Below are 27000 nucleotides of genomic sequence, written 5' to 3'. Positions count from 1 at the left end.
AAACATCTGCCCCCAATCTAGGATCTTCAGTTCCAGCCTAATATTGTTATAATTAGCCTTCCCCCAATTTAGCACATTCACTTGAGGACCACTCTGATCCTTGTCCACCAGCACTTTAAAACTTACTGAATTGTGGAATTTGGGGGCAGCACGGTAGCATGGTGGTTAGCATAAATGCTTCACAGCTCCAGGGTCCCAGGTTCAATTCCCGGCTGGGTCACTGTCTGTGCGGAGTCTGCACGTCCTCCCCGTGTGTGCGTGGGTTTCCTCTGGGTGCTCCGGTTTCCTCCCACAGTCCAAAGATGTGCGGGTTAGGTGGATTGGCCATGCTAAATTGCCCGTAGTGTCCTAAATAAGTAAGGTTAAGGGGGGGTTGTTGGGTTACGGGTATAGGGTGGATACGTGAGTTTGAGTAGGGTGATCATTGCTCGGCACAACATCGAGGGCTGAAGGGCCTCTTCTGTGCTGTACTGTTCAATGTTCTATGTTCTATGTGGTCACTGTTCCCGAAATGCTCCCATCTGAAACTTCTACCACCTGGCTGGGCTCATTCCCCATTACCAGGTGCAGTACAGCCCCTTCCCCAGTTGAACTATCTACATTTTGTTTTAAGAAGCCCTTCTGGATGCTCCTTACAAACTCTGCCCCGTCCAAGCCCCTAGCACTAAGTGAGTCCCAGTCAATATTGGGGATGTTAAAGTCTCCCATCATAACAACCCAGTTTCTTTTACTCCTTTTCAAAATATGTCTACCAAAATCTGTCTACCTATCTGTTCTTCTATCTCCCACTGACTGTTAGGAGGTGTGTAGTAAACCCCTAACATTGTGACTGCACCCTTCTTATTCCTGATGTCTGCCCATATAGCCTCGCTGCCCTCTGAGGTGTCCTCCCGCAGTACAGCTGTGATATTCTCCCAAACCAGTAGCGCAACTCCTCTACCCCTTTTACATCCCCCTCTATCTCGCCTGAAACATCTAAATCCTGGAACGTTTAACTGCTAATCCTGTCCTTCCCTCAACCAGGTTTCTGTAATGGCAACAATATCATTGTTCCAAGCACTAATCCAAGCTTTAAGTTCATCTGGCTTACCTGTTATACTTCTTACATTAAAACATATGCACTTCAGGGCACTGATCTCGCTGTTTTCAGCAACATCTCCGTTTCTCTTCCTTGAGAGTCATACTGGCCCTATTCCCTAGTTCCCATTCAATTCTTTGACCTTCTGACCCATTTCTCCGATACCCACCCCCCTGCCATACTAATTTAAAACCTCCCGTGTGACACTAGCACATCGCACGGCCAGGATATTAATGCTTCTCCAGTTTAAAGATGCAACCCGTCCTTCTTATACAGGTCAGACCTGCGCCGGAAGAGTTCCCAGTGGTCCAGATAACTGAAACCCTCCCTCCTGCACCAGTTGTTTAGCCACATATTTAGCTGCTCTATCTTCCTATTTCTAGCCTCACTGGCACGTGGCACAGGGAGTAATCCCGTGATGACAACCCTAGATGTCCTGTCTTTTAACTTTCTACCCAGCTCCCTGAGCTCCTGCTGCAGGACCTCATCCCCCTTCCTGCCTATGTCGTTAGTACCAATATGTACCATGACCTCTGCCTGTTTGCCCTCCCCCTTCAGGATGCCCACTACCCGGTCGAAGACATCCTGGACCCTGGCACCAGGGAGGCAACATACCATCCTGGAGTCTCTTTCACATTACAGAAGCGCCTATCTGTGCCCCTGACTATAGAGTCCCCTATGACTATTGCTCTTCTGCACTTTGACCCTCCTGCTGAACATCAGAGCCAGCCATAGTGCCACTGCTCTGGCTGCTGCTGTTTTCCCCTGATCAGCTATTCCCCCCAACAGTATCCAAAATGATTCGAGAGGAGGATCAACCACAGGGGATTCCTGCACTGACTGCCTATCCCTATTGCTGGTCACCCATCTCTCTGCCTGCACCTTGGGTGTGACCACATCTCTATAACTCCTGTCTATGACGCTTTCCGCCACCTACATGCTCCTAAGTGCATCCAACTGCTGCTCCAACCGAACCATGCGGTCTGTGAGGAGCCACAGTTGGGGGCACTTGCTGCAGATGTAGCCAACCGGGATGTTGGAAGCCTCCCCAACCTGCCACATCGCACAGTCAGAGCACTGCACCCCTCTAATTGACATTGCGTTAACTAATTAATACATTAAATTTTAAAAAAACTAAAAGTTACTGTTAACTATATGTTTCCGAGCACTAGATTTCTACTATAAATGTAAATGCTAAATACAGTACTCTCCGGTCTCTGGCTTAGACACCCCTCTAAATTATGATTAAGTAATGAATTAATTATATTTAATTGATTCAACAATGTTTAATTTTTAAATTTTGTGTAGATTCCCTACCAGCCAATCAGGTCACAGCTTTCCTATGGCGTCACTTTTCAGTTTTTTACCACCCCAACACTCAGAATAGCCGAATATCCATCACTTACCAGCTGTTACCCGGCACTCTCTCTCGCTCAACCCCCTCCGGAAATGAAGGCCCCTGGAAACTGGGGGCAAGTTTATATCACTTACCTGTTGCCAAGCTGCTCCTCGGCTCTCTCTCTCTCTCTCTCCACGCTCTTTGTTGAGGTCTCGCCCCTCTCTCTCCGCGCTCTTTATTGAAGTCTCACCTCTCTCTCTCTTCGCGCTTTATTGAAGTCCCGCCAATCTCTCTCCGCGCTCTTTATTGAAGTGTCACCTCTCTCTCTCTGCGCTCTTTATTGAAATCCCGCCAATCTCTCTCCAGGCCATTTATTGAAGTCCCGCCCCTCTCTCCGCGCTCTTTATTAAAGTCTCGCCCCTCTCTCTGCTCTTTATTGAATTTCCGCCTCTCTCTCTCCGCGCTCTTTATTGAAGTCTTGGCCCTCTCTCTCTCTGCGCTTTTTATTTGAAGTCTTCCCCTTTCTCCGGTCTTTATTGAAGTCCCGCCCCTCTCTCTGCTCTTTATTGAAGACCTGCCCCTCTCTCTCTGCACTCTTTATTGAAGTTTTCCCCTTTCTCCGCTCTTTATTGAAGTCCTGCCGCTCTCTCTCTCTGCGCTTTTTATTTGAAGTCTTCCCCTTTCTCCGCTCTTTATTGAAGTCCCACCCCTCTCTCCACGCTCTTTGTTGAAGTGCTGCCACTCTCTCCGCGCTCTTTATTGAAGTCTCGCCTCTCTCTCTCTCCACTATTTATTGAGGTCTCGCCTCTCTCTCTCTGTGCTCTCGATTGAAGTGTTGCCTCTCTCTCTGTGCTCTTTATTGAAGTCTCGCCTCTCTCTTTCCGCTATTTATTGTAGTCTCGCCTCTCTCTCCGCACTCTTTATTGAAGTCTTGCTTCTCTCTCTCTGCGCTCTTTATTGAAGTCTCGCCTCCCTCTCTGCGCTTCGCCTCTCTCTCTCTGCACTCTTTATTGATGTCTCGCCTCTCTCTCCGCGCTCTTTATTGATGTCTCGCCTTTCTCTCCACACTCTTTATTGAAGTCTTGCGCCTCTCTCCGCGCTCTTTATTGAAGTCTCGCCTCTCTCTCTGCGCTCTTTATTGAAGTCTCGCCTCTCTCTCTCCGCGCTCTTTATTGAAGTCTCGCCTCCCTCTCTGCGCTTCGCCTCTCTCTCTCTGCACTCTTTATTGAAGTCTCGCCTCACTCTCTCCGCGCTCTTTATTGAAGTCCCGCACCTCTCTCTACTCTTTATTGAAGACTTGCCTCTCGCTTCACGCTCTTTATTGAAGTCTCGCCCCATTCTCCCCACGCTCTTTATTGAAGTTCCGGCTTTCTCTCTCCGCACTCTTTATTGAAGTCCTGCCCCTCTCTCCGCGCTCTTTATTGAAGGTCCGTCTCTCTCTCCCCGCGCTCTTTATTGAAGTCCTGCCCCGCTCTCCGCGCTCTTTATTGAAGGCCCGTCTCTCTCTCTCTGCGCTCTTTATTGAAGTTCCGGCTCTCTCTCTCCGTGCTCTTTATTGAAGTCCCGCACCTCTCTCCACTCTTTATTGAAGTCTTGCTTCGCGCTCTTTATTGAAGTCTCGCCCCCTTCTCCCCGCGCTCTTTATTGAAGTTCCAGCTCTCTCGCTCCGCGCTCTTTATTGAAGGCCCGTCTCTCTCTCTCTGCGCTCTTTATTGAAGTTCCGGCTCTCTCTCTCCGCACTCTTTATTGAAGTCCTACCCCTCTCTCTACCCATTGTTGAAGTCTCGTCTCTCTCTGTCCGTGCTATTTATTGAAGTCTCGCCTCTCTCTCTCTGCACTCTTTATTAAAGTCCAGCCCCTCTCTCCGCTCTTTATTGAAGTTTTGCCTCTCCGCACTCTTTATCGAAGTCTCGCCGCTCTCTTTCCGCTCTTTATTGAAGTGCCGCCCCCTCTGCGTACTCTTTATTGAAGTCTCGCACTTTGTCCGCGCTCTTTATTGAAGTCTCCCCTCTCTCTCTCCGTGCTCTTTCCTGAAGTCCCGCCTCTCTCTCTCCACGCTCTTTATTGAAGTCTCGCCTCTCTCTCCGCGCTCTTTATTGAAGTCTTGCCTCTCTCGCTCCGCGCTCTTTATTGAAGTCCCGCACCTCTCTCTACTCTTTATTGAAGTCTTGCCTCTCGCTTCGCGCTCTTTATTGAAGTCTCGCCCCATTCTCCCCACGCTCTTTATTGAAGTTCCGGCTCTCTCTCTCCACACTCTTTATTGAAGTCCTGCCCCTCTCTCCGCGCTCTTTATTGAAGGTCCGTCTCTCTCTCTCCACGCTCTTTATTGAAGTTCCGGCTCTCTCTCTCCGCACTCTTTATTGAAGTCCTGCCCCTCTGTCTACCCTTTGTTGAAGTCTCGTCTCTCTCTCTCTCCATGCTATTTATTGAAACCTCGCCTCTCTCCGCGCTCTTTATTGAAGGTCCGTCTCTCTCTCCGCGCTCTTTATTGAAGGCCCGTTTCTCTCTCTCCGCACTCTTTATTGAAGTCCTGCCCCATCTCTCTACCCTTTGTTGAAGTCTCGTCTCTCTCTCTCTCCGTGCTATTTATTGAAACCTCGCCTCTCTCTCTCCGCGCTCTTTATTGAAGTCCCGCACCTCTCTCCACTCTTTATTGAAGTCTTGCCTCGCGCTTCACGCTCTTTATTGATGTCTCACCCCTTTCTCCCCGCGCTCTTTATTGAAGTCCTGCCCCTCTCTCTCTCCGCGCTCTTTATTGAAGGCCCGTCTCTCTCTCTCTGCGCTCTTTATTGAAGTTCCGGCTCTCTCTCTCCGCACTCTTTATTGAAGTACTGCCCCTCTCTCCGCGCTCTTTATTGAAGGCCCGTCTCTCTCTCTCTGCGCTCTTTATTGAAGTTCCGGCTCTCTCTCTCCGTGCTCTTTATTGAAGTCCCGCACCTCTCTCCACTCTTTATTGAAGTCTTGCCTCGCGCTTCGCGCTCTTTATTGAAGTCTCGCCCCCTTCTCCCCGCGCTCTTTATTGAAGTTCCAGCTCTCTCGCTCCGCGCTCTTTATTGAAGGCCCGTCTCTCTCTCTCTGCGCTCTTTATTGAAGTTCCGGCTCTCTCTCTCCGCACTTTTTATTGAAGTCCTGCCCCTCTCTCTACCCTTTGTTGAAGTCTCGTCTCTCTCTGTCCGTGCTATTTATTGAAGTCTCGCCTCTCTCTCTCTGCACTCTTTATTAAAGTCCCGCCCCTCTCTCCGCTCTTTATTGAAGTTTTGCCTCTCCGCACTCTTTATCGAAGTCTCGCCGTTCTCTTTCCGCTCTTTATTGACGTGCCGCCCCCTCTGCGTACTCTTTATTGAAGTCTCGCACTTTGTCCGCGCTCTTTATTGAAGTCTCGCCTCTCTCTCTCCGTGCTCTTTCCTGAAGTCCCGCCTCTCTCTCTCCATGCTCTTTGTTGAAGTCTCATCACTCTCTCCGTGCTCTTTATTGAAAACCCGCCCCTCTCCAAGCTCTTTGTTGAACACCCGCCTCTCTCTCTCGGCGCTCTGTATTTAAGTCCCGCCTCTCTCTCTCCGCGCTCTTTATTGAACACCCGCCCCTCTCCATGCTCTTTGTTGAAGTCTCATCCCTCTCTCCGTGCTCTTTATTGAACTCCCGCCCCTCTCCGCGCTCTTTGTTGAACACCCGCCTCTCTCTCTCTCGGTGCTCTGTATTGAAGTCCCGCCCCTCTCTCTGCGCTCTTCATTGATGTCTCGCCCCTCTTTCCGCTCTCTTTATTGAAGTTTCGCCTCTCTCTCTCCCTGCTTTATATTTGAGTCCCGCCTCTCTCTACGCTCTTTATTGAAGTCCCGCCTCTCTCTCTCTCCGCGCCCATTATTGAAGTCTCGCCTCTCTCTCTCTGCACTCTTTATTGGAAGAGGCATTTGGGAAACATTTGACAGTCAAAACAAATATGTGATACCAGGTGGTGCACTTGTGCAGATGTTGTTCTTGCTTTTAGACTGAACTTTGTTGATATAAAGGAATACTCGTCAGACATAGCCACATCAAATTCAGAGAAACCACGTGTGAAAGCTAAAGCAACATCCTCAGCTAAGAAGTTTTAATTGTACTAAATTGTAGTTTTTACTGTTTTGTTGAATCGTTTATTTCAAAGAATTAATGCTGCCAGCAAATTGCTGCACAATGTTCATCCAGCGTTCTTGAATGCTTCACAATTGTTAGCCTCAGTTGGAGGTTTTATCATGGAAGTTCAAAATTACTAAATCTCAGTGGATGCAGAGGCACTAACATTATCAAAGAATACAGGTTCCTCTGATGATGAGAAGTGTACAAGACATAGGAAATTATTTTTTGAAGAAGCTGGAGATGACAAAATCACTTTGAAATGGAAAGGGATCATTATTGAGACGGTAAATGTTATTTGTACACAATAACTGTGGAACTGCAGAATAGAAGTGAATCCTTGCTGCCACCAACAAGCACAACAGCGTCGATACTTCCTCAGGAAACTAAGGAAATTCGGCATGTCCACATTAACTCTTATCAATTTTTATAGATGCACCATTGAATGCATCATTTCTGGCTGCATCATAGCCTGGTATGGCAAATGCTCGGCCCAAGACCACAAGTATTTTCAGAGAGTCGTGAACACAGCACAGTCCATCACACGAACCTGCCTCCCATCCATTGACTCCACCTACAATTCCCGCTGCCTGGGAAAAGCGGGCAGCATAATCAAAGACACCTCCCATCTTACTCTTCTTCCCCGCTGTTACCAGACTCCTAAATGACCCTCTTATGGACTGACATCATTGACACTACACCCCTATATGCTTCACCCTATGCCGGTGTCTATGTATTTACATTGTGTACCTTGTGTTGCCCTATTATGTATTTTTTTTTTCTTTTCTTTTCTTTTCATGTACTTAATGATCTGTTTGTACTGGTCGCAGAAAAATACTTTTCACCGTACCTCGGTACACGTGACAATAAACAAATCCAATCTCTGAAGAGGACTGTTTAATTATTTTGCATGCTTTTTGACAAAAGTTTGGATGTGAATGCTAAAAGCTGCTGCAGTAGGGCGCTAATTGAATTCTATTAGGACGACATAGACACAAGTCTTTTTGAAGATGAAGTCAAACAATTCATTAATTTCATCAATAATGATGGGCTCTGTGCTTCAAGATCACCAGCTGATTCGTACAGACATATGCATGATGGTTTGCAGGCAACCTTTCTAAATGCCGAAACCATTCTGAAGATCTTTTTAACAATACTTGTCTCAAATTCTTCCGGTGAACATTTTATCTCTGTGTTGAAAAGAATGAAAAATTATCTGCAAAGTACGATGAGCTGGGAATATTTGATAAATTCAGCAATATTGACAAATGAAAATGCATCCTTACAAGATTTTATCTACGATGCTGTGATTGGTGATTTTATGAAGATAAAGTGCAGAGGAAAACACACTAAAGTTGCCATTGATTGCAAGTAACTGATGAAGCAAGAAAATTCAAAAGGTCTGTTCCTCTATCATGTTCTCCAGTCTCAATTCTGTTCTTCAAGAGAGAACATATGCTGGTCACATGTGGACAGTTATAACCGGTGAGTAACTGCTATCCCCCATCGCTCTTTACTGGCCTTCAGAAAGGTCTCTTCTTACTCTTCTGGACAATTAAAGAATGGAATTCTGTCAGACAGAGACACAGATATTCCAGCAAAGACACAGATATTGGGCGCGATTCTCTGCCCCCCACGACGGGTCGGAGAATAGCGGGAGGGCTTTCCCGACATTTTTCCCGACCTCCCGCTATTCTCCCCCCACCACGGCCGCCCCACGACACGAATCGCTGCTCGCCGTTTTTTTACGGCGAGCAGCAATTCTCCCCTGGCCGATGGGCCGATTTCCAAGGCCTTTACGGCCGTTTTCACGAACTGCAACACACCTGCTCTCACAGTTCGTGAAAACGGCCGCAAAGTGCCGTTCTGGGGAACCACGGCACCGATTGGCACGGCTGCACCACGGCCGTGCCAAGGGTGCCATGGGCCCGCGATCGGTGCCCACCGATCGCGGGCAGCGGGTACGTACCCCGCGCACTCTTTGTTACTCTGCCGCCCCGCTGGATCAGTCCGCGGGGCAGCTGAGGGGCATAACGGCCCGCGCATGCGCGGGTTTCACGCATATGCATGATGACGTCATCCGTGCATGCGCGGGTTGGAGTCGTCCAATCCGCGCATGCGCGGCTGACGTCATCATATGCGTCAGCCGTCGCTAACTTTGGCGGGCGGGCTTAGCGAAATTCGTTAAGCCCGCGATGCCGGAGTTCACGGGGCCCCACTGCTAGCCCCGACCGGAGAGCAGAATCGGGTCCCGGGAGGGGGCGCGGAGGCTGCCGTGAAACACGGCCGGTTTCACGGCAGCCTTCACGACTCTCCGCATTTGCGGAGAATCGCGCCATTATACTTGGACTGGACATTCCACATCATTGGAATATTTTCTCCTGCACTGGATTTTTTCTGGCTCATTCTGCCCTGCACTGGCCTGTGCTGAGCTGCAGTCGTACCTTGGCTGATTTCTCCATTCTCTCGTTCATCAGCTAGTTCGCCTCAAGCCACAGATATCGCAATACTGATCATCTACTGTCATGTTGACAACAGGTAGGCTTGGATTTCAATTTATCAATTAGTACAGGCTTGTTATTATCACAAGTTAAAGAGTTCTACATCAATCTGTGAAGCAGTGATTTTGGGTGTCTATGTCTTGCATTGTGTGAACTGAGGGTGGGCAGGAGGGCATTGACGTCATTTAGTGTGGGACTTGATGCCATTAGTGGAAGGGCATGATGCCATTGGGAGCGGGCGTATGCTGACGTTGACTCTGGCTCACCAGGAGGACCATGTGCTACCTGTGCCAGTTGGTGGCGCTCCTGGCACCACGGAAGTATGGAGGAGGATACCCACTGTGATGGCTGTCAAGGTGATGGTCACCCGCCCTCATCACTTTTATGCCTCTGGCTCATTCCAGGGCTCGAGTGGGGTCCTGTGTGGGATGTCGCAAACGTTTACATACAGATGCATCCATGCTGTAACGGATGCACTCTGCTCCCAGGCTTCGGACTACATTACCTTCCACCTGTACCAGGCCCATCGGGATGCTCGGGCAGCAGGCCCAGCGGGATGCCCGGGCCCCAGATCCAGGGGGAACTGAAACCAAGGGGGGGGGGGGGGAGAAACAATAAGGGGGAAAAGGGCTTTGGAATGGCTTCAGCAGATTGATATCAGAAGCACGGAACAAGCTGGCACCGTGGGCAGCCACTTCAGAGGGTCCCTGAACAAACCACAGTGTGCAGGGGCTCACCCACACGGCATACACACAATTGGTGGTCATGTTGGGTGGTCCCTGGACAAAGGGAAATCCCGGAGAGCCCGGCCTTATGGGGAAACTGGTGACCACGGCCATTTTGGATGACCCCCTAATAAAGGGAAACCCTGGAGTGCAGCGGCGCATCCACAAGATAAGTATGGTTGATCCCACAGGAGGGGGAGGGTGGGGGCGACAGAGAAAACCCTATCAGGGTAGTCACCTGGAACGTAAGGGACTCAACAGCTCACTGAAAAGATCCAGCACCTTTCCCCAACTCAAAGGCATGAAAGCTGACATAGTTTTCCTGCGAGAGAAGGACTGACTGTGCAAAGGAAGGGTTGGGTGGGACAGACCTACCATTCCCGTTATGGGATGAGAGCCAGGGGAGTTACCACACTACTCGTTATGGATGGTGTTCACCGCAACGAGGTCAATTATGAAGACCAAGCGGGATGGTACGTCATGGTCGGTGGTATCCTGGACAGGGCACCGATAGACCTGGTAAATGGTTATGCACCCAACACAGAATTAATTAAAAAGACCATGGCTGAAATCCCCGTCACAGATACGCACCGACAGATCATGGCGGGAACCACAACGGTGTACAGGACCCACTGACTGACAGATCAAACCCCAGAACGAGAAAAACAGCAGGCATGGCTCAGGAAATGCAAACGTTCATGGAGGGTGCTCCGGTTTCCTCCCAATAGTCCCAAAAGTCGTGCTGTTAGGTGAATTTGACATTCTGAATTCTCCCTCAGTGTACCCGCACAAGTGCCATAGTGTGGTGACTAGGGATTTTCACAGTAACTTTGTTGCAGTGTTAATGTAAGCCTTCTTGTGACAGTAATAAAGATTATTATTATTAATAATATTATTATTATGGCGGCTCATACAGGCGGGTGAGAAGGAATTCTCGTTCTTCTTGCCTCCAGAAATAGGAACAGCGAGATACTTTGTGATTGTAATCTCTGATCATGCTTCACATTACATGGATGTGAGGCTGGAGACGGGCCGTGCCCAGTGCCTCACATGGAGGTTACCTCACAACCCTCTTGGCCAACAAGGTCTTCTGCCAGAAAACATCACAGGCCATAGGCGAGTACGTCACCTACAACCAGAAAGGGAAAGTCTCACCTTCCACTTTCTGGGAGGCACTGAACACGGTGATTAGGGGAGAAATAATTGCCTATGAGGCTCGCAAAGACAGGGAGGAGAGGGAGGCTCCGAGGCCCAACCGTAGAGCTTTTGGCGGAGAGGAAAAAGCTACAAATGCACACCAGGAAAGCAGTGCACCAACTTTTCCAGACGCGGGAGACCTTCTATGAACACAGAGAAAAGGCTTAGCCCGCTGTTGACTAAGAAAGATGAGAAACCAGGCAGCCCCGAGGGAAGCACGTGAAGGATAGCAGAGGCAAACTGGTAGCTGCACCAGGAAAGGTCAACAAAGCATTTGAGGCCTTCTACCAGGGACTCTACATCTCTGAAACCCTGACCGGAACTCGGGGGTGAAACGGTTCCTCGATGAACTGGACATGCCAGGTGGGGAAGGCTCCAGGATCCAACGAGTTCCCGGCGCACTTCTACAAAATATTTCTGACAGCACTGGCCTCGTGCCTGTGGGAAATGTTCGCAGACGCGTAGGGGCACCCAGCCTCCAATGCCAACACAGGCCACCATGTCACTTATACCCAAAAAGAACAAAGACCCAACGGAGTGTAGATCATACAGACCCACTTCGCTGCTCAATGTGGACACGAAAATACTCATAAAAGTCCTGGCCAAGTGACTGGAGAGCTGTGTACCAGAGGTAGTCGCAGAAAACCAGACAGGCGTTTTTCAGAATTAACAGCTAACTCTGAATATCAGGCGCCTGCTGAATATGATAATGACCCCATCCAGGGAAAGAACACCAGAGGTGATCATCTCCCTGGACGCAGAGAAGGCCTTCGACAAAGTCGAGTGGAAGAACCTTATTGAGATACCAGAGAGCAGAGTTCACCTCATGGGCGAAACTCCTGTACAGCGCCCCAAGGCGATCGTTCAGATCAATACCACCAGTGTTGAATACTTCCAGCTATACAGAGGCACAATTCAGGGATGCCCGCTGTTCCTGCCCCTGTTCGCCCTGGCCATCAAGCTGCTGGCAATCGTTCTGAGAGAGGCAAGAGGCTGGAGGGGAATCTGAAGGGGAGGGGGTGGGGAAGAGAGCACAGAGTTTGCTCTGTGCAGATGGCCTGCTCCTCTATATCTCGGACCCACAAAGCGACATGAAAGAAATCATGAAGCTGCTGCGAAGTTCAGAGCCTTCTCTGGCTACAGACTCAAACTGGGCAAAAGCGAAGTCTTCCCGATGAACCCAAGAGGGAGAGGGGCAGAACTGGAGTGCCCATCATTTAAAATAGCCCAAAACAAATTCTGCTACCTGGGGATCCAAATTGCCCATGACGAGACACGGATCCACAAGTAAAACCTGACCAGTCTGGCAGAGGAAGTCAGAAAGCACCTACAGAGATGGGACCACAGGGAGCAGATGGGAAATGAAGAAGGGGGTAAGGGTGTAAGGGGGGGAGGCTACTGGGAGAAGGAGGGGGAGGGCAGAAAACAACTGACACAGAGGCTAGAGAGCTGAGAACAAGAACACAGGAAAAGGAACCCTCAAGGGAAGGCCAGAAACAGGGCGGGGAAAAGGGGGCGGGCCCAAAAACAAAAGGGGGAGGGGCAAAGGAGAGCACCACCCACTTGTAAATCAAAAGTGATTCCCCACTGCACAATGAAGGGCCCAGGAAAAGGCTGTGAAACAAGAAGGAAGGGGCTGGGGGGGCTGAGGGGGGGGGGGGGGGGGGGGGCTACGGTTTACTGACAAATTGGAAATTAATATGTACAGTGTAATCGACACAGTCACCCTGACCGCTTGTATAGTTTACAATATGTAAAACTGTCAATACAAATATTTCAAAATAACCAATAGGGTTGGGGGGGGGGGGGGGGGGGAGAACAGGGGGGTAGGAAGTTGTGGTTTTGGGGGGTTATTTCCAATGTGGGTTTTTTGAAAATCGTATCTGGTCTGCACCGATTTGTTTATTTTGTACTGTATAAAATGTGGATATGTTTTCTTTGTGGAAAATGAAAAGCTGATACGTTAGAAAAAGTGCACTAAAATACGTTTTCAATTTTCTCTTTCGATAGGAAACCACTTTGGTGAATCAAGCTGGGGACCCAAGATATTGGCAGCTATAATAAGTGCATCTGTGTGTTTCTTATGTTTGGCTCTGTTGGTAGCTGTTGTCTACAACAGGCATGCACTGTGGGCCTATGTGAAAGCAAAACGGCGTCATGATGAGGACTTTGTGTGTAGCTATGTTGCAGAAAGAAAATCACTGAAGGATCGTATGACTGATACGACTACAGGATCAGGCTCTGGTAGGTCAACAACCGATTATCCAACTGCTGAGGAAGTGGTTAGAATGTCCATTAGTATCCTCTCTATCCTCCATTTCCTTTTGGATTTTCTCAACAAGATCAAATGAACTGATAATTTAACAATTATCTTCAGTTTGCCTTTCAAAATAACTTTATCGGTGGAAAAACCTTTAATCCTTAATGAGCTATGTTTCCGTACTTCATTTCTTATACTCTTGGGGGAATGGGACAGTTCAGCGCCGACGTTTCAGCGCTGCCGTTTAAGCGCCAAATATTTCAGCGCCAAATATTTCAGCGCCAGGACGTTTCAGCGCTCATTCATTCAGAAATCATTCTTGAGTATGGTCACAGGTATACCAGCTTTTACACTTAGTTATTTGGTCGTTTCATCGTTCTAACTGTCTTTAGATTTTGTTGGAGTTTTATTATGATTACTGTTTAGATAATGTTAGAGTTTTGTTAACAAGTTTTTATACTTACGTAGTTATTTGGTAAATTTCTTTTGATAAATTTGGTAAGTTCCATATCTTTAAACCCATGGCTGAATCAGTGAAAAGCAAGCGAGGCAGAGAGAAGTTCTGTCATGAAGGTTTTATATATCGTTTTGACAAAGAAAGCAAGAAACAAAAGCAAGTTAAGTTTTGGCAATGCCATGAGGATGGTAGGTGCAAGGCCCGCATTCACACGTTAGAAAGAGAGGTGATCGAAAAGATCAACGAACATACTCATCCCCCATCTGCAGTTGCTATTGAAGTGGAAAAGGTCATAACTGATGCGAGAGACCGGGCTGAAAAGACTTGTGAGCCTCCAAGTACGATTATCAACAAGTGCATTGAAAAAATGTCCGTGGCAGGTATGGCACAGTTACCAAACAGGCAGGCAATGCGAAAAATTATTCGTAGAAAACGAGACGAAGTTAATCAGGTCCCCGATAATCCAAGATCGATTCAAGAGCTTCAGTTACCTCATGAATACATGATGTATAAACCCACCCCAGAAACCGAGGAAAATTTCTGTTTAAAGGATAGTGGTACGAACAACGAACGGATTATTATATTTGGGAGAGAGAGTTGGTTAGAACACATGGCAACTTCCACGACTTGGTATGCTGACGGAACATTTGCGGTAGCACCACACCTATTTTATCAAGTTTATATCATCATGGTTAGGAAAAATAACGGAGTTCACCCTGTATTGTACGCGCTTTTACAAAACAAACAGTATGCAACCTATATGATGTTGTTTGCGATGGTAAAAGAGATGATTACAAACGCAGGACCTGCCATTATCAATTGTGATTTTGAACGTGCTGCTTTTACCGCCATGAAAGACTCCTTCCCCAATATAGAAGTAAGAGGCTGCCTTTTTCATCTGTCTCAAAATATACTTAGGCAGATAAGTGGTTTTGGTCTCATGCGTTTATATAAGAGCAATCCCGATTTTGCATTACATTCGAAAATGATAACTGCCCTATGTTTTGTGCCAGTTGACGACCTTGACAGTCACGTGGATTCTTTAGCAGGTAATTTACCGGAGGAGTTAATTCCGGTTTTAAACTATTTCGAAGACAATTATATCGGCCGTCCTAATCGCCGAGGAGCAGGCAGACGAAGTCCTTTATTTCCTACCGAGATGTGGAATATGTATCAAGGAACATTAGATGGGGATGACAGAACAAATAACTATGCTGAGGCAGCCAACAGGAGATTGAAAAGTGAACTGTTAATGTCACACCCAACTATCTGGAAGTTCATTGATGTCCTTAAGCATGTTCAAAAGGGAAGAGACGAGCACTTCGAGAAACTTTTAGCTGGCAATGAACCTCAATTAAAATTACTTAAATATAGAAAAGCTGATGAGAGGATGTTGAAAATTGTTTCCGAATATGGCAGCAGGAATGAAATAGACTACCTTCGTTCAGTAGGGCACAATTTAACAAACTAAATGCGTTTTTTCTAATGAATATCCAATGAATGTCCAATGAACTTTCTTTTTAATGAATGATTTTATGAACTTACAGATTTGTAAATTGTTTTAAAGTACTGTTTTTGGATCTTTATAAGTGGATCTTTTACAATAAAAACATTTTGTTAACACTTGAGTTTTATTTCATTTTATGAACTTACAGATTTGTAAAGTTCTGTCATAACTATATGACAACATTGGAGAATTTTTTTTTTCTGGCGCTGAAATGTCCTGGCGCTGAAAAGTCCTGGCGCTGAAAAGTCCTGGCGCTGAAACGGCAGCGCTGAAACAGCTGCGCTGAAACGTACCGCACCCTACTCTTGGCATTGGTCTGTCTCAGCTATTTCATCACCGCTTATTTTTAAAATGATATATCCCCTAATAATTCTTATAATCCTCTGTTTTCTGTCCACATAGTGTTATGATGCCAGTTGATGTTCTAACCAGATGGGAAGTAAACATGGAGGAAGAGTATCACGGGACCCCTATTTAGTTTTAACAACAAGAATTTCCTTATTAAACATGAAAATATTGGATTATAATTCAATACTTCTTTACTCACCCCTTAGTTCAACAATTGCACACCGGTTTTAGAATTAACACCTTTTTTTTAGATCTTAATGTATAATGGTCTCATTAACACAAAGTCCCTTTTGAGCGTACTAGATGACATGGGAAAAATACACTCTGCGCTCTGAATGCCAAGTGAAAGTTTGTGGATGTCTCCTCAAAATCCACCCCCTCACCCCCCCCGATGATTGTCACACGAGAGTTTCCAAACTCCACTCCCAAAAACATGCTTTAAAATCTCCTTTCATAATTACAATGCTTTCCCTTGGTGGTTTGCATTCTGAAATTTAGGCCAGGTTTTCCAATTGACACTTTCAAATAATGCGTCCACTCCACTTTTGCCAGCAAATCTAGTCCAGGATGTTATACCAATCCCTTTAGGATTTCTTTGTCTTGACTGCTGTGCAAATTGCTCACAATTACTTTACCTCTTGATCCCAGACTTTGTTAAAATGACATCACATGTTTGTTTTACTTTTGAAGGCTGATGTCCCACTTTAAATCTGGTTACTGCAATTGTCTCTTTAACTCAGAACACTTTGTTTACTCTTCCTTGAAATCTTCTGAACAATACATTTGGTCTCTGTTCACTTAACTCCAGAGTTCTTGGACCCTTCTCTTCATTTCTCTCATTTCCTTAACTTGCTGCTCTTCAGATATCTGCACTTGATTTCTTAATTATAACTCCATGGTATGTTTTTTCTTCTAGAAACGCTGAGAGAGATGGACCCTTTCTAGCCTGCTAAACCAGCTGTCTCTAGCAGAGCTGCAAGATCTACCTTCTCTCTCTCACACCTATCTTCAACTGTAATCAAATTTGCTAAACTAACACTTAAAATCTTCTTTACCTTAAAATGCCCCTGTTGCTAAACAAAGAATTGTCCTTCTCTTGACTTTTATTTACTCTTCATGCTGCAACCCTCTAAGCACAATAGATTCACAGTTGGAACTTTACCAACCCCCGCACAAACACACACCTTTGTCCAGGATGAATCTAACTATAGCTCTCCAGGAACAGACACATTAAATTAAGGCCACTTGAAACTACAGCTTACTTCTAATGTTTACCGATACAAATATATATCCCTTAAAACTACCTGCGTTTTCCTAGCAATAGTGATACATGTCCAATAGGAAGAACATTAAATTTTACTGGGCCGTGCTCATTTTCTGACCATTAGATCGATCACTTGAGCATTACAACTGTTTTACATGTTTGGTTATTCAACATTTCTAGATTATTTAATTTCCCAGATTGCCAAATGATTGATTGGCAACCTTTGGAGATGGTACTTCCTTTCCAATGGGGATGGGAAATTTTTGAGACCTTGGTTGCATTTAAATCCAGCATGTTTCCTGGAAGGCTCAGTGGATTAAGGCCTCGTGATTGAGCTGGGACATCCACTAGCAAACTAAGTAATCAGAGTGGGAGGTTCTGAGGCAAACTGCCCACGTTATTTTAGATTCCAGAAGTGTAGAAATTGAATATAATTTGAGTCTGAACTTCGGCGAGTCTTCATTTCCATCATCCAAGCAACTCCCACCAATTCCAAACTAAAAAGGCATTTGAGGTTCCATTTCTATTTTGAGGGTTAAGACAGTGCACTTGGGAGGGTGTGGGATAATCTGAGGGAGTTACAGAGAGGTCAGGGTAAAGATTGGGGTATTGGGACTAATCCTGTTACTGGGTTGCTGCAGTTTTTCTGTTTTTTTCCCCTACCTGACAGAGCGTCATTTATGTTAATCAGGTTATTTTCCCAAATGGTTGTCTCTAAATATATGTAAAATCATGCATGTTGTGTAATTAAAACTGCAGGAAGTATGTACCAGAACTCCTCTCCCAACTTGAAATTTTCAAAGGTTGTTTAATGATAAAGATTTAACATGTAAAGATTTAAAAATTCACTTACATATTCACAAGCAAGCTTTAATATTTCAGCCCTTAAGAAACCTGACACCATCTATTACAAAGTTGGCACCTCACCATCACCTTCGATATTCACTTCCTCCACCATCAGTGCACAGCAGTGTATTCCAACTATTATGATCCCAGACCTGCCCCAACAATGGCTAGGATACTGGACTGAAACCCCAATACTTTAGTTTACTTTTGAAAGACAGTGAGGAAAGGATATTTCTCTCCAGGAGAGATTGCGCAAAGAAATATGGATAAGGTATTTTAAAACAAAATTTCATTACTAACACAGTTTTTTAATCTTTAGCATCACACCCGAAAATAACTTGCCCCTTAAACAGTACTCCTCAATGCAGTGAATACCCATAATTGCTATCTTTATTCCCACTTAAACAAGAAAATAAACACGCTCTCAATCCACCTTAAATACCAATGCACAGAGTAGTACATGTTTTACAGTTATTCTTTGTTTCAGCTCCCCCTTGTCCTCAGTGAAGTCTGCACTGTTTAAATACAGGTAATCTCTTTTAACTAACTTACAATGAGAACACACTGCCTTACGTGGGCTCAGCTTCAGACAGAATCAGAACTGATACTGAAAAATGCTCTCTTAAAATGCCTGATGCCTTAGCTCCAACTAACAATTATATCATCTCACCAAGCTGAAAGCTAATTAAGGCAATCACCTTAATCAAAACAAAATTGCATGAGCCCAAGCTTTTACGATGGTTAATTGCACCCCAGGCTCCAAAGAGCTTTGTTGTCTTTCAAACCAAGATTCTTTTAAAAACATAACTGCAGCAGTCAAACACACCTCTAATTCAGGCTTTTAAACCTTACTTCACCAAATACCTATAATCCAATATATCTAAAATCTTACATTTATCACACCTCCCCCCTTAAAAGAATGAAACAATAATATAAAAAGGTGGCATCATTTTTCCAAAGCCTTTTAACTCAACACATTTCTCAGCATTAAACAGAAATTATACTCTATAAGATAATTATATTACAGTTTAAACATTCAAATGTAAACATGAGTATAGTCCATTTCCGTCTTTCTTTCCCACCTTCGAATGTTTCAGTCGTCTCACACTTCAAAGTCATGATAAAGCATCGGCCATCATGTTTTCTCTTCCTGCGACATATATAATTTTTAAGTTAAATGGCTGTAACAATAAACTCCATCTGAACAGTCTTACATTTCGATCCTTAAATTTTCCAAAAACCTTAATGGATTATGAGTTGTAAATACAATTGTCTCTGATGAATTGTGAGCACAGTAAATGTCAAAATGTTGCAACACCAATACCAAACCTAATGTCTCCATTTCGATGGTTGAATATTTATTTGCCTTTCCGCAAAAATGACCAAAGGCCTTTTGATTCTTTTGTCATCTTCCTGTAACAGTACAACATCAACACCCACATCACTCTCATCAATTGCCACCTCAATTGCTTGGCATAATTAGGTGTCAGCAACACTGGTGCGGTGATTAACACAATTTTCAGACAATCGAATGCCGTCTGACAGTCTGACATCAGGGCTTTTTCAGAAGTTCAGTCAGTGGAGCAACGACGCTCCTAAAATTTGGCATGAATTTCCAGCAGAAACCATTCATGCCCAGAAATCGATGAATTTCACTCCTCTTTGGTGGTATTGGGAACTCCCCAATAGCTTTCGTTTTCACATTTGCCATGTGAGAGTACCTTTTAAGAAATGGGTGTTTATAAATGGATATGTATATAAATATTTGCAGTGAGTGTATCTTTAAGAGATGGGTGTTTACTACTGCAGTGATGTCAGAGAGTGGGTGGAGCTGGGCAGTCTCTCAGCTTTTTACTTTCATTTTTGAGCAGGCTGCAGGGTGTGTTTTAGTTTCGTTTTCAGTGTTGTAGCTGAAGCCTGACCAAGCAGGTGTACTGCTGTTCTCTCTGCCATCAAAAGACTATCTCTTGATCATTTGGTGAATTCAGAATTCTAAATGTTTTCAGCAGTGAGTTTAACCTGATGTGCTTCTGATAAAGGTTTTGTTTTTAAGTCGTATGGATGTTAAAGAGGAAAGCTTAAAGGTTTACTTAGTGTCTTTGTGGGTTGTATTTGAATTAATGGATGCTAAGATGTTCACTGTATGTTTTAAAAAGGTTAATTTGAGTTCATAGAATAAACATTATTTTGCTTTAAAAAATACTTTTTCATTTCTGCTGTACCACACCTGTAGAGTGGGCCATGTGCCCATCTTACCACAATCTATTAAAAGTTGTGGTTCAGTTGAACTCCATGATACACTTTGGGATTCTCTAAACCCTGGCCCATAACAAATTTCATGTGCCATCTGACCATGTCCAATTGTTGCCAAATAAAGTGACTTGAGCTTTCGCAAATTCACTTTTAGCTCATTTTTCCACCAATCCAACCTTCTGTAGATGATTGAACAATTCCTTTAAATATTCCAAATGCTCTTTTCACATTTGACTGAGCAACACCAAGTCATTAATGTACACTGCACAATTGTTAGTCCAGAAATGACCTTGTTGGTTAATCTTTGGAATGTTGCTGGCACATTCTTCATTCCCAATGGCATTACTTTAAATTGATACAGACCATTTGGCGTCACAAAAGCTGAAACCTCCTTTGCCCTGTCTGATAATGGTACTTGCCAACATCCTTTATGCAAGTCAAGTTTAGTGACTTATCCCACCTTTTCAACACAGTCTTCCAAACGAGGAATAAGGCACGCATCTGACTTCGTAACTGCATTGATTTTTCAATCGTCCACACACAACCATCTGGTATTGGTATCATCACGATAGCTGAACAATTGCTGCAACTCACTTCTATGATATTCTTAAGCATGCTGTCCGTCTCCTTTTTACCTGTGATAACTTTAGTGGATTGAGCCTGTATGGATGCTGTTTAATTGGAATAGCATTTCCTACATTTACATCATGCTTAATTACTTTTGTACCTCCCAATTTATCCCCACATACTATAATAACTCTTGTCGGTCATTTTGATTTTCCTCCGGGAGGTAATAGTTTATTCCAATTTCTCATTACTTCCTCATTATCCAATCTAATTTGAGGAATGCCAAATTCAGAATTATCTGGGTTTTTCTCTTCTCCTTGAGTTACAATGTCTAACACCTCTTCCTTCTTTCCTTCTCTATCAAAATACCTTTTGAGCATATTAACAGAATAATAATATTATTTATTGTCATAAATAAGCATTACATTAACACTGCAATGATGTTCCTGTGAAAATCCCCCAGTCGCCACACTCCGGCACCTGTTCGGTTACACAGAGGGAGAATTCTGAATATCCAAATCACCGAACAAGCACGTCTTTCGTGACTTGTGGGAGGAAACCGGAGCAGCCGGAGAAAACCCAGGCAGACACAGGCAGAATGTGCAGCCTCTGCACAGGCAGTGACCCAAACCAGAAATTGAACCTGGGACCCTGGTGCTGAGAAGCAACAGTGCTAACTACTGTGCTACCAGACGCACTGTGTGAGATTTCCTTCTATCTGGCATTCTTCTCAAATATTTCACCTCACTCAATTTCTTTTCAATTTGATAAGATCCATGAAATCTTGCTTCTGATGACTCAACTACCATTGGCAATAATACTCCCTACTGACAAAATTACAAATTTTTGATTTCTTATCCGCCTCTTTTGTCATCATATTTTGTGACAATTTAAAATGTTTGCCAGCCAACTCACTAGCCCTCGTTAATCTCTCCCGAATGTATGACACATCGTCCAACAATGTAATCTGTGAATGCTGATTTACCAACTTCTCTTTGCTCCCTTTAAGTGATCCTCTCATATCATGACCAAAGTCGAGTCAAATGGACTGAATTTAGTTGATTGATTAGGTGCATCCCTAATTGCAAATAAAACAAATGGAATTCCTTTATCCCAATCCATTGGATAATCCTGACTATATGCCAGCAACATGGGTCGGGGGTCCTGGTGTGATGGAATGGCGTGAACCACTCCAGCGTCAGGCCGCCCCAAAGGTGCGGACGTCTCCGCACGTTTAAGGGCCAAGCCCTAACATTGAGGGGCTAGGCCTGCGCCGGACTGGTTGGCGCTCCGCCGACTGGCGGGAACGGCCTTTGGCGCTATGCCAGCCGGGGCCGAAGGGACTTCGCCGGCCGGCGGAAGTCCGCGCATGCGCCGGAGTGACAACGGCTGCTGACATCATCCCCGCGCATGCGCAGGGGAGAGGGTCTCTTCCGCCTTCGCCATCGTGAAGACCATGGCGAAGGTGGAAGAAAAAGAGTGCCCCCACAGCACAGGTCCGCCCGCGAATCGGTGGGCCCCGATCGTGGGCCAGGCCACCGTGGGGGCACACCCTGGGGCAAGATTGCTCCGCGCCCCCCACAGGACCCTGGAGCCCGCTCACGCCCGGGGGGGGGGCAACCGGCGTGGAGCAATGCCCGTCCCCGCCGAATCACCGGTGCAGGCGACTTCGGGACACGGCGGGGGCGGGATTGACGCCGGCCCCTGGCGATTTTCTGACCCGGCGGGGGGTTGGAGAATCCCGCCCATGGTCTTTAAAGTTTGATGCCATCTTTCTAACGCCCCTTGTGATTCCAGATGATACGCAGTTGAGTTAAATTGCCTCATTCCTAAGTTATCCTTAACTTCTTTGAATAACCTGGACGTAAATTGTCTCCCTGATCTCCCTGAGGGCGTCATGGCGGCACTGTGGTTAGCACATTGTCTCACAGTCCAGGGTTCTGGGTACAATTCTGGCCTCAGGTGACTGTGTGGAGCTTGCACGTTCTCCCCGTGTCTTCATGGCTTTCCTCCTGGTGCTCCAGTTTCCTCCCACAGTCCAAAGTTGTTCAGGATAGGTGGATTGGCAATGCTAAATTGCCCCTTCGTGAACAAAAGGCTAGGTGGGGTTACTGGGTTACGGGGATAGGGTGGAGCGTAGTGATGCACGATCAATTACACAAAGGCGAGAGTTGGATGCAATCGAGGCTTTAATACACTACGATGTGTGGCCTCCTCCAGCAGCTGGTGAAATGGCTGCTGTACGGGGAGCACACATATTTATACTCTGGCTACTGGGCGAAGCCAGCAAGCAGGGAACTACCCCCTTACCTGTAGTAAAGGGCCTTACCATAAATCACCAAATATACACATCAGTGGTGACTACCACATTCACCCCCTGTTAAAATTGAGTCCGGTGGGGGTGGAGGAGAACTATATACAAGTACATGTTTTAAAATACAGATAGAAAAAAATTGAGTCCAGCGGGGTGGAGGAGAATTATACAGCACGGTAGCACGGTGGTTAGCATAAATGCTTCACAGCTCCAGGGTCCCAGGTTCGATTCCCGGCTGGGTCACTGTCTGTGCGGAGTCTGCACGTCCTCCCCGTGTGTGCGTGGGTTTGCTCCGGGTGCTCCGGTTTCCTCCCACAGTCCAAAGATGTGCGGGTTAGGTGGATTGGCCATGCTAAATTGCCCGTAGTGTCCTAAAGGTTAAGGGGAGGGGGGTTGTTGGGTTACGGGTATAGGGTGGATATGTGGGTTTGAGTAGGGTGATCATTGCTCGGCACAACATCGAGGGCCGAAGGGCCTGTTCTGTGCTGTACTGTTCTATGTTCTATGTTCTACAGAAGGATGATGTTTCAAGAGTCCCGATCAAGTTACAGATTCAGTCGGTCTAGAGCAGTGGCGGCGATTCCAGTGTCGGTCTGGTCCTCAGTGACTCCGGGAGCGTGCCGATATCCTCATCATCCTCGGGCGTGGGCAGGGGGAGGACGGATTGTCCTGGGGCGGGAGTTGTGGCTGGGTGCGCCGGGGAAGGGAAGGCCCGGGCCAGAGGGGTGTGTGTGTGTGGACCCTGCTGGTGCCAGGTCCCTGAGGGAGACAGTATCTTGGTGACTGTTGGGGTATGCTACATAGGCATACTGTGGGTTGGTGTGGTGTACCCTTTCAACCAACGGGTCCACCTTGTGGTGTCGTACGTGCTTACGGAGGAGTCCGGGTCCTGGAGCTGCAAGCCAAGTCTGGAGCGACACCCCAGTGGTGGACTTCCTGGGGAAGGCAAAGCGATGATTATGGGGTGTGTCATTAGTCATAGTGCATAGGAGCGATCGAATGGAGTGCAGTGCGTCGGGGAGGACTTCCTGCCAGCGGGAGGCCGGGAGATTTCTGGACCGTAGGGCCAGCTGAACGGCCCTCCAGACCGTCCCAGCACTTTACACTTAACCAATTTTTAAAATTAAAAACCTATGCAACTTGTGCCATTTCATAGTGGTACTACTAGTCATAGTTTGCATGTCTAAGTCTTGGCACTTACCTGCTGTTTCTGTTTTGATTTGTCTGACCGTGTTTTTAAATGTTATTTTCTGATGGAAGGATTTCAACATGAAACTTAACCGGATTTATTTCAGATGGCTCTGTTGTAATTATGCAGTACTTTCTGCTTGTATAAAAATACCAAGTGCATTAAATATCTGCTAAGGAATTCACTCTTCGGTAAATACATTGGGCTGGATTCTCCATTGCCGGAATCCTCCATCTCGCCGGCAGCGCACTCATGCCTGCAGATTTCCCGACGGCATGCGGGTGCCCACATCAGGAAACCCCATTGGCCGGCTGCTGGGGTTGCTGACGAGGGCACCAGAAAACGGATACAGCGGGACGGAGAATCCCGCCCAATGCTTTTGTGCAGCCTTTCAAGATTGACAAAACTGAAAATAGTTCCATTGTATACTGAGTCTAATACACTTTTTATCAGGCTTGCCACTTTTTGTCCAAAGAACTATAGCCAGAACAGTTGTTCTCCATAAAATTGTGGGGAAAGGACGTTACGGAGAAGTGTGGCATGGAAAGTGGCATGGCGATGACGTAGCTGTAAAGATTTTCCCCTCGCACGAAGAGAGGTCCTGGCTGCGTGAAGCAGAAATCTACCAAACTAGCATGTTACGACATGAAAATGTCCTGGGTTTCATTGCTGCTGACAATAAAGGTAACACTTTCATAAGTGTAATAGAAAGAAATTTGAAAATGAAACACACACTTAAATAAATAATCTGCTCATATTGAAGAAACTCTCATTGCAATTGTAAAAAATGTGCAAGCAATCAGACAAGATGGCATGACTCATTGACCGTAATTCTCCATTTGAGAAGTGTTCCCTGAATTGCGTGTGGTTCACACTTCCTTTGGGGGCGTTCTTCGGTAAGTGAGTCAGGGCATGCAAATGGGTCAGCGCTTTGCTGCCGCAAATTGAGAGCAATTCCTGGCCCAGCGGGCATTGTAACCGCTGGGGCTGGAGTTGGCGCCAAAGAGCCTGACAGCTGGAGTTGTTTTAACTGCTCCACTTACCACACACTCACTGCAACCACGAAGATGGCTCACAGACGACCAGCATCACCACCCCCCCCCCCCCCCCCCCCCCCCCCCCCCATACACACAGTTCAGGAGTCTGAGGTAAACCCATACCCATAGCTCCATGTCAGTGAGGAGAGGAGGGACACCCTCTTCCCAGGGTGGGCTGTAGGCTCAGGCCTAACCTCCTGAACAGCACCTGGAAGGTGATGAGAGAAGCAGCCAAGGCTGCCAGCCTCACCAGGAGGAGACAGCTGATAGTCCTGAGGCATGGGGCCACTGGTGAAGCCTCTGCCCTGAGAGGGTCAGAGAAGGGTCAGAGAGGGACATGGTGCAGGTGTCCTTTGGTTGGGATGTGATCTGCTGATCCCCTGCTTCCTCTGCAATGGGGCAGTGCTTCTGAGGAGGGCCAACACCTGGTGGGCCCCTGATTGAGTTTGGCCACGCCCATCCCCTTGATAAAACAGCTGGGGTGTGAAAGTGTTCAGAGGGGTGGTCTGAGTGGGCCCATAGATGACCCGAGGCTCTCTGTGCATTTAAAGGACATCGGCAGCTCTTAGCAGAGTGCGTAGCCAAGAGCCTGTGAATAGCGCCAAAGGAGTGTGTTTTAAATACATACTGCAGCAAAGGCAGTCTGAGCCAGCCCACACTTATCACGAGGGGAGCATGATGTTGCCCGGTACTGCACCCGACCGGGGCAGCTACCGGACAATATTTGAAGGTTTTTCTGAGTTTTTTTAAACTTCCAGCTCCCCCTCCACAGCCGGGTCACCCAGGACCCACTTCTAAATACTTGCACGAGTTCGTGCCTGTGAGATTTCCACTTGGAAGAGTGGGGCATCATAGAGGGGTGGAAATGCATGCAATAGCGGTTTTGCATGAAACCGCCGGCTTGCAGTGCAAACATCGATATTGCCGCCAGTGAGGGGCTGGAGAATGGTGTCCGAATCAGCGGCAGGCGCAAAACGGGATTTTTCTATTTTGAGTGATTCTCTGCCCTGTGACATTATCATAAATGTGAAGAACTACAAGGGTTAATATAATGCCTAAATCAACAACTAGAGGGAGCTAGATGTACAACTATATAAGGCATTGATGCTAAGCCTTGTGGGTGAGAGGTTGAGGAGAAATCTAGAGTACAGACTGAAGGAAAGATAGTGTGAGTAAGAGCAGATCATAATTAATGTAATGGTGTAAAGATTAGTAGTAGATGAGTGTAGCTTATATGTTTATTATCAACTGTATTATATGGGAGTAAGTGTCAAATCCAATTAAGTAGTGTTAATAAATTTATAGCTTTGTTCAATTTAAAAGTTATTTGTGGTCTTTGTGAACACTACGCCAATCATCCTGAATTTAGCAACACAAAGAATACCACAGGCCTTATCGCGTTTCTCGCTTCTGGAATCACAAAGCAGAAAATCCAGCCCATCATGTTTATGTGCCTAACTCTGCTTTGTGCAGCAACTCTAAGTGTCATGGCCCTGGGCAGGGTGTGTGGGGGGGGGGGGGGGGGGGGTGGTGTGGAGGGTAGGGTCACATCCATAGTTGGGAGTATGGGGGAGGCACCCAGGCAATCTGGGGGATGCGGTGGGGGGCTGGGTTCAGGCGCAATTTGAGGTGGAGGGCGTGGGAGGGTGGTCACCTCGTGACCTCTCTATTGGCTGCCCGATAGTGGGATTCCCTGGGAATCCCTCGTACCCCATGCATAAATTTGCATGGTGTGGAACACTGAATTGCATCCCACTTAATGACCACATGGGATTGGAAAACTGGTGCAATTCAGCTCCAGTGGGAGAACATTGGGCTGGAATTTCCGTTTCAGCGGCTAAGTGCTGCCTCAAACAGAGAATTTGCGGGAGTTTTACGACTGGTTTTTACAGACCTGGGACCGGTGAGGGGCTAGCAGCGGTGCCAGGTAAAACACCCGGCTCCCGTGCCAAAAATGGACGGAGAATGGACGGGTCCCTCGGTGCGCATGCGCATGGCTGACGACCTG

The 27000-nt window shown here is 46.4% G+C and overlaps 1 protein-coding gene across 1 annotated transcript in view; it reads left to right on the top strand.

Moving 5' to 3' along the window:
- LOC119962312 (TGF-beta receptor type-1-like) overlaps nucleotides 1–27000 on the top strand; it is a 132990-nt gene that overhangs the window by 5485 nt on the left and 100505 nt on the right. The window contains exons 2-3 of the mRNA XM_038790296.1: nucleotides 12961–13194; nucleotides 24409–24639. Coding sequence (XP_038646224.1) covers nucleotides 12961–13194; nucleotides 24409–24639 — 465 coding nt within the window. The remainder of the gene's footprint in view (nucleotides 1–12960; nucleotides 13195–24408; nucleotides 24640–27000) is intronic.

This window comes from Scyliorhinus canicula, chromosome 2 (genome assembly GCF_902713615.1).
Source record: "Scyliorhinus canicula chromosome 2, sScyCan1.1, whole genome shotgun sequence".
Classification (NCBI taxonomy): domain Eukaryota; kingdom Metazoa; phylum Chordata; class Chondrichthyes; order Carcharhiniformes; family Scyliorhinidae; genus Scyliorhinus; species Scyliorhinus canicula.
This window is presented reverse-complemented; position numbering and strand designations above follow the sequence as displayed.